Source organism: Pteropus alecto, unplaced genomic scaffold (genome assembly GCF_000325575.1).
Source record: "Pteropus alecto unplaced genomic scaffold, ASM32557v1 scaffold5, whole genome shotgun sequence".
Lineage (NCBI taxonomy): Eukaryota > Metazoa > Chordata > Mammalia > Chiroptera > Pteropodidae > Pteropus > Pteropus alecto.
The window spans coordinates 30,240,512-30,253,227 of record NW_006441953.1 but is presented as its reverse complement, the minus strand read 5'-3'; the positions used below and the strand labels follow the sequence as shown (position 1 = coordinate 30,253,227).

The window sequence follows — 12,716 nt, the reverse complement described above, 5'->3', positions numbered from 1 at the left end:
AGCGAGCTGTGGCGTCTGAGCCGCGTGCTGGCCGAGGGGTGGGGCCGGGGAGGGGGGCGGAGCCCCTGCAGGGGTTCCCTGGAGAAACCCGGGTGGACCCCAGGGTGGGACCCCAGGGTGGGACTGCAGAGGCCGGGAGACGTTCTGGGTGTTCCTGGGAGGCTGAGCTGTCAGGCTTCGCCAGGCGGGCTGTGGGCCAAGCTTTGGTTTCTGCCTCGGGGTGAAGGGGGACCCTTTCCTGGGACAGGCGCGCTGGGGGAAGGGCGGCGGGGGGCGGGGAGATTGGGACCAGCAGGCCAGTTTGGGACACGATGAGCCCAGAGCCATCGTCCTGGGCTTCAGGAAGCGGGGTTGAGGCGGCCGCCAGATGTCTAGAGTCCGGCGAGGTCGGGCTGGAGATGACGGAGTTCCCACGTGGGGACGGACGGAAGCCCTGGTGGCCACCGAGATGCCAGGCGGTGGGTGTGGGCAGGGCTGGTCCCACAACGCAGCCGGGGCTGAGTTAGCGTCCCAGCACTGCCATAGCGAATGGCCGCGGGCCTAGTGGCTTCACACACCACGGATTACAGCTCCGCAGTTCAGGGGCCTGGCATGGGTCTCGCCGGATGATAAGCAAGGTGGCGGCACGGCTGGCTCTGGTCCACGGCCTCTGGGGAGAACTTGTGTCCGCGCCTCTCCTCAGCTTCCGGGGGCCGCCTGCACTTCACGGCCCCTTCCTCTGTCTTCAACACCAGTGAAGGCTGGGGGGCCTTTCTCACGCTGCATCGCACTGACTCTGCCGTCCCCCGACCCCGTTCCGCTTTTAAGGACCCTCGTGAAGACACTGGGCCCACCTGGATAGTCCAGTAAAAGCCCCCTAATCTGAAGGCCAGCCGATCATATTAATCTCATCCCTGCCGTGCCAGCAGCGTGACATATGCAGAGGTTCTGTGGCTTAGGGCGCAGACAGCCTCTCACAGGGCACTGCCTGTGGCCCCGAAGTTTGCCTGTGCTCAGCTCTGGGTCCGACTGACATGGAATAAGACCGGGGAAGAGAGGCATCTGGGTCTCTACTCCTAGGTCTCTACCCCAGCCCCGCCCCCCGTGGGCCCCACAGGAGGAAGAGGTCAATGAGCTGTTCTGGTACCTTCTTGTTTCTAGGGGCTGAAGTTCAAAACAGTCCCGACTGTCCACCAGAGCAAATAACAAGTAAACGACGATGCTGTCTGTGTCGCAGGATAGCGTCCCGTCGTGTCAAGTATTGATTTAGAAGGTTTTTAATGACACAGAAAAAATGATTATGTTAAAAGATTTCATGCGGGGGGAGAGAGGGGGAGCATGGCAATGACTTCTTCCCCCCACCCCCCATCTCCCCAAAAAAGGATACAGAGAAAACAGCATGAGGAAAGTGCCCTTGAGCGCTGGGCCCTGGGACGTGCTCGTTACTTTGTCCTCTGCATGTGTCGTTGTCCATGTATTTTAGCTCTGAATTTCAGTTGTGAGTCAGGAATCACGTGCGTGCGGGAAGGGAGAGAGATGGTTTTGTGTACCCCGAAATGTTTGACGTTCTTCGGTGGATGAGAGGTGGATGTCACGGCCCCGCTGCATCATCTGGCTCCCCAGAGGTTCTGAGCAGACAGAGCAGCCGCCCACCGGGGCAGCTGTCACCTGTGCACTTCCTGAGCAGGCGCACCTGCTTAGACTCTGGGCACATAATTGTCACATGCCTGGTGGTGTGCGAGCTGTGTGTGAACCAGCCCACAGACTCCTCTGCAAGAACCGTAACTTTGTTTTCGATGACTCGACGCGACTGTGTTTCTAGCCCCCTCCCGCCCCGGGGCTGCGGTGAACATGACCGCCAGGGCCGTGGTGGCGTCCACCTCTCTGCAGATCCCATTGCGGTTCCAGAAGGCTTTGGCAGGGCCAAGCTATAAAGGGAGGGACATGTGGCTTCTGACCACCACGGGCTTTTGCTACGCCTGGTGGTGCTGGGGTCAGGCCTCGTGCTGAGAAATTTTTGCATAAATACAAAAATTCTGCTTTTCGCGTAAAAGTTCGTAGATGAAGTTGGTCTCCTGCTGTCTTTTCCTACACTCTCTTTGCCCAGTTTTATCAAGATTTTTCTACTCTTGTGAAATGAGCTGGGCCACTTTTTCTCTCTTCCTGGAATAGTTAGTATAATATTTTGAAGTCTTAGTAAAACGGATAGGTGACTCTTTTATTATTGGTTCGTACAGGTTTTCTGTGGAGTTAATTTTGCATTTTAACATTTTCTAGATTGTTTTTCATTTGCAAACTCAGCGTCCGGCCCGGAAACTTTCTCTTTCGTGCCAGCGACAGGACATCACGTCTCTTCCTGGCCTTTACCTTTACAGCTTCCATTTTCCTTTTCCCGTTTCGTTTGCCGTCACTTGCTAGTCGGCGAAACAGCTGGCTCTGCTCCCGATTTCGTTCCTTCTTCGTTCCCGTGAGAAATGAAGCAAACAGCCGATTGCCACTTAGCAGGTGTTGTTTTAAATCAGAACACAAGGAGTTGTTACTTGAGCTAGATGTTTTTAAAGAGACTCGGAGATTCTCACTTGTTCTCTAGGTCTCACTGGCTGAGTGACCACCCGGAGATGGGCGGCCAGGGCATCCATTTCCCAGTAGGTAAGACAGTGGTTTTCCGTTCACTGAGTGAAGGGCGTCTGGGCCGCAGGTGGACGTTCGTGTCCGCTGTTGGACAGGTGAAGAAATAGGCTCAGAAGGGCAGGGACTCACCCAGGCGCCCATCGAGGGCAGAGCTGTGGTGCACAGGCTGCTGCCACCCAGCCCACAGCTTCCTGTCTTTCTCCTAAGCAGTAGAAACCACGGTCTTTTGTCTGCTAGTCTTTATGACAGTGTAACCATGGAAACGACTGTACGCGAGTCCTCAAAATAGACAGTTATTTCTGCTTTTAACAGCACAGAATCTGCCAAAAGGAAGGGCTGGGCCAGAGCACAGAGAGTTCTTAGAATAGGTGGCAATGATGATCGCTGCCCCTCGTGGAGCCCTACTATGTGCTGGGTGAAATAACCACGGCTGACATTTGCCGAGTGCTCGCTGCATCCAGCAGCTGTGCTAAGTTTACATCTCATTAAATCCTCGGAGCTTCTCTATGATGGGGTCTTATTCGTTTTACAAGCCAGGAAACTGAGTGTATTAGTTCCCTGCGGCTGCTCTGACAAATTGCCACACACTTAGTGGCTTAACCGTGGAGCTCAGCTAAAACCCAGGTGTCAGCTGGGCTGTATTCTTTCTAGAAGCTTCAGGGGGAGAATCTGTTTCCTTTCCTTTCCCAGCTTCTAGAGGCTACCTGTGTTTCTCCTCCATCTCCAGTCTCTGCTTCCATCTCCCTCTCCTCCATCACCCTTGACCTTCCTACTCCCCGCTCAGGACACCCTTCGTGGTTACAGTGGCCATTCTGGAGGAACCAGGACAATCTCTGCAGCTCAAGATCCTCAGTCACGTCTAGCAAGCCTTTCGCCACGTGTGGCAATGTATGCCAGGTTCCAAGGATTAGGATGGGGACATCTTGAGGGGCCGTTTTTGTCACCAAATGGAGGCACAGAGAGGTTAAGACACGTTCCCAAGGTCACACAGCGAGGTAGAGCCAGGAAGGAGGCTTTGATCATCACATGCCTGTTAGCCTGTGCTGTTTCTCGCTTCATGTTCACAGAAGCCCTGAAAAGTAGGAAGTCTCGTGGGAACTGTGGGTGAGCCAGGTTCATTTAAAGGGCTTCGGTGGGATCATCCCGGGACTTGCCTTCGGTAATGGATCTGGGATGGAAAAACCAGACCCAGTCACCCTCTGCTGCAGGGGCAGGTGTCTGGGGGCAGAGCCAGGGCCACCTCCCAGCAGAGGGACGGCCAGCGCGAGGCGCTGTGGCCGGATCCTGAGGCCAGTGTGGTGGGAGGAAAAAACGGGGCAGAGGTGGGAGGTGAGGTCAGGGGGCCGCGTGGGTAGGGGCGGGGCCACACCAAGGGGGCGGGGCCCAAAGGAAGGACGCAGCCAAAGCGGGGTTTGGCAGGGCTGGACCCCTCCGCTGCGGAGTGGAGAGTACTCTGCGGGGCGAGAGTGGACATGGGGTCCAGCCGGCAGGCAGGAGAGGAGCCTGGCTGCAGCGGGTGAAGGGGCAGGCTGCGGGGCAGGGACCGAGGTGCGGGCAGATCGTGCAGGGCCAGCGGCCACAGTCGGGGTTGGAGTTCACTTTGTCTGAGGGCGTCCGTCACCTGGTGCTGAGCACGGGACAGTCACAGGCAGAGAATGACAGCTGTCAGCTCTTCGCCGGCGAGTGTTCACGGTGCTCGCCACCGTGTGTGACCCCGTGTTCCTCCCTCTGCATAGCCTCAGCCTTCCCAGTGGCCGGGGGAGGAGGGTCAAGGGCGGGAAGGGGGCTGCTGCCCTAACAGTGGCACTGTGCGGAGCGACGAGGCTCTGGGTACCCGGGGTACCCTGCGGCCCACACTGCCACTCCTCCTCGTCCTGCTGTGTAGACCTCTGCCTTCAGCTCCTCCCAGAGTTGTGCCCACCGGGGCTAGTCCGGGCTTCTCTTGGAGCCGAGGGGGCAGCCTAGACACACACCCGCTCATCATTCCAGTGGATGTCCTTGTACAATATCAGAGCAGAGGAGGGACCTGTTGCCACGGCAACCAAGAGCGGCGACCAGGCAGTTCTCCATCTGCGCCTCGGGCCTGTCTCTTCTTGCCTTCTCCGCCTCCACAGACTGCGGCCCCGACCTCCGCATGTCTGTCTGTTTCCCTCCGGGGCTCGCTGGGCTGCACGACTGTCCCTGAATGTGTGGCCCACGCCAGCGCAGCTCCGCGGCCCAGCCCCCAGCCCCTCGCCCCACCCGATCCACTCGGCCTGCTCAGCCCCCAGCTCCTCACGCTGCCAGCAACGGGAGTGTCACACAGCAGGAGCCACTGAGAGGGACGCGGAGCAAGGACCATGGCTACTCAGAGGCCACTTCCGGTGGGGACAGTTTTCCCTGCTGGGCCTAGAAACTGAGTGGAATTGTATCAGGTTGGGGACAAAGTGTGTCAGGAACGGCACGGAGAAGAGGTGGCACCAGTGGGCAGCACCAGAAGGTTCTGTCTGCTCGGTGAGCAGGGCTGGGCCCTGAGACAGGCGCCGGGCTGGGCGGGGATGCCACAATGCCCGATGACGGGGTCGGTCCCCTGCCCCAAGGGAGCTCACGGCTCCATGAGGTGACCGCGCACCCCTGCTGGTGCCATACAAGAGGGCCCCCTGAGGCTGTACGGGCAACAGGGGTGAGCATTTGATTTCTTTAGAGCATCTGGACAAGAGGTACAGAGAGCTGGATGTTTGATTCGGGGTTCGGAAGGCTGATTAGGAGTTGGTAGGTAAGACGGGCAAAAAATGGGAAAAGAAATTTCAGGGAGAGAAAACAACGTGAAAAAAATGACTATACGAATAGTTCAGCGGTTTTATTGAGCAGTTACTCCAGTCTGTCACTGGGCCGGTGCGCCCAGGTGTCACCTCTGGAAGGCCCATCATGCCGTTCCCCAGCTGAGGGGACTGATGCTCAGAGGGGCTGAGGGCCTCACCTGGGTCACACAGAGCTTTATTCTGCTCCGCTGCCTGATGGCGGGTCGGGGCTGGGATGAAGTGAGTAAGATGCCCAGGGCATGACGTTACAGGAGGCGTTCATTTAAGGCCACCCTGTGAGTGAGTTGTCCAGTGTGGCACCCTAGGAGCCCGTTTGAGGTTCCGAGGCTCTGGCAGGAAAGGGGTTTGGAGTGTGGCTACAGCCTGTTGAGTTTGTGTCTATGGGGTGGGGCAGCCAGCCGGTTGGGGCCTGAGTACAAAGAGCTTGCCGGCCCCATGCAGGAGCTTGAACCGTTCTCCTGTGGGCGCGGGCTCCCAGCCACGCAGGGTTCCAAGCAAAGAAGGATGCCGACGGAGTTGTGTGTGGGGTGTGCGGGGCGGGGAGGGGTCGGCCCCAGCCTCTGGCCTTGCCTTCGTCTCCTTGGACGCACAGGTGCTTCGGAGCCTCGGCTGGGCTCCCTGGGCCCCTTCACTTCACTCTGGTGATGAGGGGGGTGCATCTCACCTGTCCCCCATGTGCGACAGCAGTGACATCATGAGACTCCCAGCACAGACACCGTAGTTGTCAGGGAACCAGCGAAGGACATGAGAGCCTTCATTATGCAGAAGCATTAAAAAGAAATAGGGCAGAGATTTTTGCTGATCCGGGGTCTGCCGGCTTTAAGTGTTAGGGCGGCGGGGAGAGGCGCGTGGGAGCCCATCACCGGTGACAGGGCTCTGGGATGGTTCTTTTAGATTCTTGGCAGCCATGATTACCGTGAAATGTCCTTAGCGATTCCGTCAATCAGGCGGGAGACCCCGATCTCATTAATGCCTGGGGACATGCAGTGTGTGGGGTGGTAGGGGGGCAGGGGCCGATACTGCTGTCATTTGATAAAACATTACCATATCGAAAATTTCATTAAAATGTTTAAAAAGAACTTTTAGGTATAATTTTTTTCAGGCTTGCTATTATCCCTTCCGTTAATCTTTTGCAGCTTTAATCCTTCCGTGCCTTAAAAACCGTCGCACATTGCAGGAATAGCCAGAACTGAGGTTACAGTGGGCCACGTGGTGTCTTATTTTCAACTATCGATTAGATCATCCTCTTGGCCTCTGACCTTTGCGGTTTCCTGGTCCTTGAAGCTGGCGGAAGATGCAGCCCGGGCTCTGTGACATCCAGTGTGGCTGCAGCACTGTGATCTGGTTCGGTCCAGGAGATGTGCAGGGTGCAGGGGTGAAGTGAGCGAGACCAGGCTGAGTGGTTTTAGGTGGAAGCTGGCCAGAGGAAACCACAGAGGCGGGCGGCGGGGTACATGGGCCCCCTCACAGCCGGGGTTGCAAGAGACAGGCCCGCTTTATGTTTTTATAACTCACCTGTTCTGGCCTCTAGCGACAGAAATGGGGCAGTGCCAGGGCCACCTGGGTCCCTGCTGACAGTTCGGGGTCCCTCTTCCCTCAGACCCTCCACTCTGTTCCTCCCACGGATTAGGTCTACACCCCTAATCCCTTCATTAAGAAATCAAGTATTGAACGTTTTTCCTTTACTTCAGGCATCTGAGAGCAAAGGGACATGTCATTGAGCCTTTTTAAATGTAACAAAGAAAAATTACGAACATTTATACCTTCGTAATGTCGGTGTGATTATTACCAGGGCCCGAAACCTGATCTCGTGAGATGACCGATCAGAATTCAGAGGGTCTAGAGGCTAAAGGTGACCCCCAGGAGGTCTCCTGAGGGGAAACCCACACCCTGCCATGCTCTCTCCTCAAGCCCTCGAGGGGCCCCCACGGCCTGTGGGGTGACCCCTTCCCTGGCTTACGGCGCCTCGCTGGCGGCTTTCTCTGTCCACACGGCCTTCAGCCCGACCCTGCCTCAGGGCCTGTGCACGTGCCGCCCCTCCGCCAGGCGTGCGCCTCTCCTGGTGGCTGCAGTCCCCTCCCCTCGCTCCATTCAGCTCCCTGCTCCCTGTCTCAGGCCTGGAGGCTCAGAACTGGCCAGCGGGCCTGGCAGCCACTCGGCTGGTTTCCATGGGGACAGCTGGGCAGTTGTCAGATGTTTGAGTTCTTCCGTACTGGCTGGTCAGTGGCTGCCAGCCTACCACCGTATCTTCGTCCCTGACCCCCAGGCCAGTCCGGGGCCCAGGTCCTGTAGCTAATGCTTGCCTAGCACGGACCCTAGTCCTCACCCTGTTCTAGCGCCAGGACCTGGTCAGCCAGTGAGGGCGCTGGTGAGCAGACTGGTGGGACAGCCAGCAACGCACCTGAGTTTGGAAGAGCCTGCCCTGATGCGTGGGAACCTCCATGTGTCAGGAAGGCCTGGCTATTAGGGACAGTGGGGAGGGGACCCCACTCACTGCCCACTGTGTCCCAGACGGGGATCATCCAGTAGGGCCAGCAGCCTGTCACCTTCAGGGGCCAGGTAAGCAACTTCCTGTGTGGAGCAGCTGGTCTGAGATAATAGGAGGTGGGTGGTAGGTGACAAACGGGACCCAAGCCCCATCTGTGGCAGCGATATTCGATTTTGCTACATGATTCCCACCCCCGTCCCCGTCCCCCCTCCTCCCGGCAGCCAAACAGAACGCACCTGCGAGCCGGGCTCAGCCGTGAGTGCCCAGTGGCTCGTGATCACAGGGCCCAAGGCCAGTTGGAGCCACAGCAGCGCCCCGCCTATGGCAGGGCGTGGTCCAGCACATTCCAGAATGTCACACGTGCGGCTCTCAGCATCACCGCTAGGAGGCAGTAGTGTGCAGCGCAGCCAGTGCAGCTGTGCGTTCAAACGCCGACTCCACCGCGGTTTCCCGCTCCGAGACCTCGGGCGCGGTTCTCAGCCATCTGTGGCTCCGTGTCCCTGCCTGTGAAGTGGGGATAATACCACGATTTTTATTGGGGGAGCAGGTGCAGTCCTGCAGGGAACGGGCTCAGCACAGACTCGGGCTCGGAGCAGATGCTCAATGAACGTGGCTGGTTCTGCCCTCTTTGCAGGATCCGTTCGGGCGCAATGCCTGACGGGTACTGAGTTATAGGTTTGACGAATGAATGAATGATACACAGCGTGCGCCCGGGGTGGAAACGACGGGGTGTCGTTCCGACCCTGTGGGCGGGAGCGGCCCAGTGACAGCCGGCATTTCTCTGTCCCCGCAGTCTTCGAGGAGCCCGAGGACCCCAGTAACCGTTCCTTCTTCTCGGAAATCACCTCCTCCGTGTCCGACGTGAAGTTCAGCCATAGCGGCCGGTACATGCTCACCCGGGACTACCTCACGGTCAAGGTCTGGGACCTGAACATGGAGGCGAGGCCCATCGAGACCTACCAGGTGAGCCGCGGCCGGGAGGCCCCGTGCTCCACCCCACCACCACCACCATGAGGGGCTTTCCCACCTACTGGGTGGCTTTCCTGTGCCCATTTTGTCGTGAGGACACTGAGGCCCAGGGCGTCAGACAGACGCAGCTCTGCCAAGGGCAGGCACAGCCCTGCCTTACAGGAAGCCTGAGTGTCCTCTGCTTGCTGGCCCCCAATAAATGGCAGGGCTGTGACTGGCGTGCAGTCTGGGGCCCAGGGGACAAGGCAAGCATCAGGCTAGGCCAGGTTTGAGGGTACAGATGATTAGGGGTGCAGACGACGGCCCCCCTGCCAGGAGCTAGCGTCTGCAGCCCTGCTACCAGGGCGATGAGCTTTGTCTCCTCCAGGGAGGGTCTTTAGTGCACCAAGTGGTGAAACGGGAGTGGCGTACATTTCTAAGTCCTTGGCACGGGCCTTTCAAGCCAGGCCTGTCGGATGAAGCACGAGGCACCTTCCCGGAAAATTGTTATTATTTATTGTTTTTCTGTTACGATCCATCCATGGGATGTTAAAATAAAACAGGGACTTGAAAGAAATGTGAGACTGCTTTCAAGTTGCTTTAAAGCGGTTTCCAGTTATGTCTTTAGTGGGGAGATCAGGGAGGCTTCTTGGAGGAGGTGACGTTTGCGCTGCACTTGTAGGATGAGGAGGATATGGCTAAGCAGATGTGAGTGGGAAAGCACCGCCCACCAAGCCCTAGCCAGGTCCTCATGGTGTCACCATGTATTAGGAGCACATGGAGTTCCACACGCTTGACCTCTGTCACCTCTACTCCTACTGCCCCTGTAAAAGGGGTGTCCTCAGCCCCCCTGGGCGGAGAGGGCACTGGTGCTGAGAGCTGAGGGCGTGTGGGAGCTGCCTCACAGCTGGGTAGTGACAGACTCAGAGCCCACATGGGACCCCTACACCTTCCCTGCCTTTCTTCCTTGCCAAAGCCGGGGTAGGGCAGTGCCCTGGGAGGCAGAAGGGGTCCCACTGGGAAGGGACACAGAGCCGAGGGGAGAGAAGGGTGTGCTCCCGGAAGCCACGTGCCCACAAGGACGTCTGGCGTGGTTCTGTGTCATTTCCCACCTTCCCTCAGCTTTACCTCCTTCCTTGGCATGGATTCACGAGCAGGCCACCGCAGCTCCTCGTGACAACCCGTGTTAGCCGCGGGTGCTTGCGGGGTGCAGGCACGAGCCATCTGGGGGGAGGGCGTTCCCGGGGGTGGGACAGCTGCGGCAGGGACAGGGTTCGTACGCTGGGCCGTGAGCACGGGTTAGAGAAGAAGAGCCCGAGGTCCGAGTGCAGATGGGGCAGAGCCAGGGAGACTTGCGGGCGCTGCGGGGTCTGAGCAGAGAGGAGACGGGATCCAGCTTAGTTTCAGGGGGATCCCTCTGACTGGGCTGGGGCGCAGGCAGACACAGGGCAGCAGGGAGGAGGCGTTTGCACCCAGCTGGGGTGTGGCGCTTTGGAAGGGCTGTTCCCCCTCCACTTCCCTCCGTGCTGTGGCCGCTGTGCCCTGGTGACTGTGGCCGCAGTGCCCTGGGACTGTTTCCTCCTCGGAGGGCATGACCCTACAGCAAGCGGTGTCCACCCCTTCGTGGGGAGGCCGGGGCTGCCAGGCGCCCCTCGACTCACCCCCGCCCCCTCTCGCCTCAGGTCCACGATTACCTTCGGAGCAAGCTCTGTTCCCTCTATGAGAACGACTGTATTTTCGACAAGTTCGAGTGTGCCTGGAACGGGAGCGACAGGTAACCTTCAGACCGGGGCGCCCTCCCTGCCTACCTGGGGAGCGCACCGCCCGGTGGGGCCTCAGCTGGGGACCCGGGCAGATGCTTCCCGGGGCGTTCACTGTTGATCAGCCCCAGTAAGTCAAAGCGTTTGAAAGGGGCCCACATTTCTCATAGCAGGCAGGAGCGCTCGGCTCCCAAACGCAAGGACGGGAAGCAGCTTCACGTTCCGTAGGCTCGCCCAGCGTCCATTTGGAGCCCTCGCTCTCCACACGGGCCCCTCCCTGGGTTGGCGGGGCCTCCACGGGGCAGACAGCTGTAGCCACTGAAGTCTCCCACCCCTCCTCCTGCCGTGGGTGCTGCAGCCACCTCTTCCTAGCGGCACCCCCACTTCAGGCCCACCCAGTTGCTGCCTCTCACGGCCTCGCCCACCTGGGAAGTGACCTTGAGTCTGCCGTGAGTCCCTGGTCCCCCATCACCCTTGTACTGGACAAGGACGGCCCAGTACAGGGGCCCGGGTGACGGGACACTGCACGGAGAAGGCCACACACTGGCCAGTATATCGGAATGTTGCACATCACATTTTCACAATTGGATCCATCTTGGTGTCCAGGGTGGCATGTGCAGTGAGAGCTGGCAGTGTTCTCCTCGGTGGCCACCCTGGGGGTGTGTCATCCACGTGAACCCTATTCGTCATGCGCGTCTCCCCAGGTTCTGAGGGGGGCCAGCACTGCTTTGGTGGTGTAAGAACTTCCGTGCCATGACCCTATGTGGCTTTGGCTACAGGCGCGTGGGGACCGTAAGGGTAGGTGGGCTCAGGGAGAAGGGGCCCCGAAACCGTCAGGCAGGACCAGGAGGGAGCCACCTAGAAGCAGGGGGCTCCAAGTGGGGTAAAGCTGCTGTGCCCACAGAGGGGGATCCCCTAGAGAAGAACCCCAGATACTCTCAGGTACCCCTGAGCTGCAGGCTTTGACGCACTGGGGGGCTCCTTGCCAAACACTGCCAGGGGGATGCGGGTTCTGTTCCTCCACTGCCTGCCCTTCCTCCATATTGCCACGAGGGGGCGCCCGTGAACAGGCGATGCCTGCCTCCCGGGGACTGGAGACCAAGCTGGTGTTGCTGCCTGGTGCCCAGCCTGGAGCTGAGCCGCCCTGCCTCTCGCCAGCCACTTCCTGCCATGCCCTTTGCACACCAGCCTTCCCCGGCCCTGGTGGTCTCCACCACCCCCTTACTGTTTCCCTCTGCACACCCCACCGTGCTCCCGCCCGCTGGAACCCGGCTCACCCGCTCACCGTGCTCCCGCCCGCTGGAACCCGCCCGCACTGCACGCGGCTCACTCTTCCTTTCCCTGGGCTTTGCTGACTCAGTTCCGGGGCAGCCCTGGCCGGGGCAGAGGTTGCTGGGAGAGGTCTGACGAGGGAGGCCTGGGTGGCCCCGGCTCTCCCTGGGGGAGGGGGAGGATCTGCGAATCCACCCTCTCTTGCTGCTGCCTCAGCAATGTCACCCCAGTGTCCCAAAGCCGGGCACAGAGGGTGATCAGGAAGGACAGAGGAAGGAGGGAAAGCAGGACCCCCTCTGACACGCAGGCATCTGGCTCCGTCAGCACTGACCACCTGTGCTTAATGCCCTGTGGGATTCCGGCGGGGGTGGGCGGCGGGGGGAGTCGTCCTGTGACCCTGACAGCCTGACACCAGTGGACACCTGTCAGGGCCACAGTCACGTCCCCCCTTGTTATCTGCTGAAGGCCGGCCTGACGGGGTTGCTGCCCTGGGTCAGGAGGTCAGAGTTCATCCCAGCTTCTCTCTCCCTGTCCCCGTCCCCGTCCCCGTCCCCATGCCTCAGGAGCATCTCACCCTCCTGTAGCCCTTTGCACACTGTTCTCCTACCCCTGGGGGAGCTGTTCCCCTCTGTCACCTCCTGGGCTGCATGGGATCAATGTGACAATGCATAGGCCACAGTCGTCCGAGCGTCCACTCATTGCCAGAGCTGACCCTAAGCCACCTGCCCCCCTAACTCCCTCAGCCTTGGGACACTTTGGGACTGGGTGGCGAGGTGGCCCCTCTTGCCCCACCCCTCAGTCTTGGCTGCCGCCCTGACTTCACCTGGCCCCCGCTGA

At 59.4% G+C, this 12,716-nt stretch overlaps 1 protein-coding gene across 1 annotated transcript in view; it reads left to right on the top strand.

Annotated features, from left to right (window-relative positions):
* Positions 1-12,716, top strand: part of PPP2R2C (protein phosphatase 2 regulatory subunit Bgamma) — a 92,969-nt gene that overhangs the window by 75,657 nt on the left and 4,596 nt on the right. The window contains exons 9-10 of the mRNA XM_025051836.1: positions 8,693-8,862; positions 10,530-10,621. Coding sequence (XP_024907604.1) covers positions 8,693-8,862; positions 10,530-10,621 — 262 coding nt within the window. The remainder of the gene's footprint in view (positions 1-8,692; positions 8,863-10,529; positions 10,622-12,716) is intronic.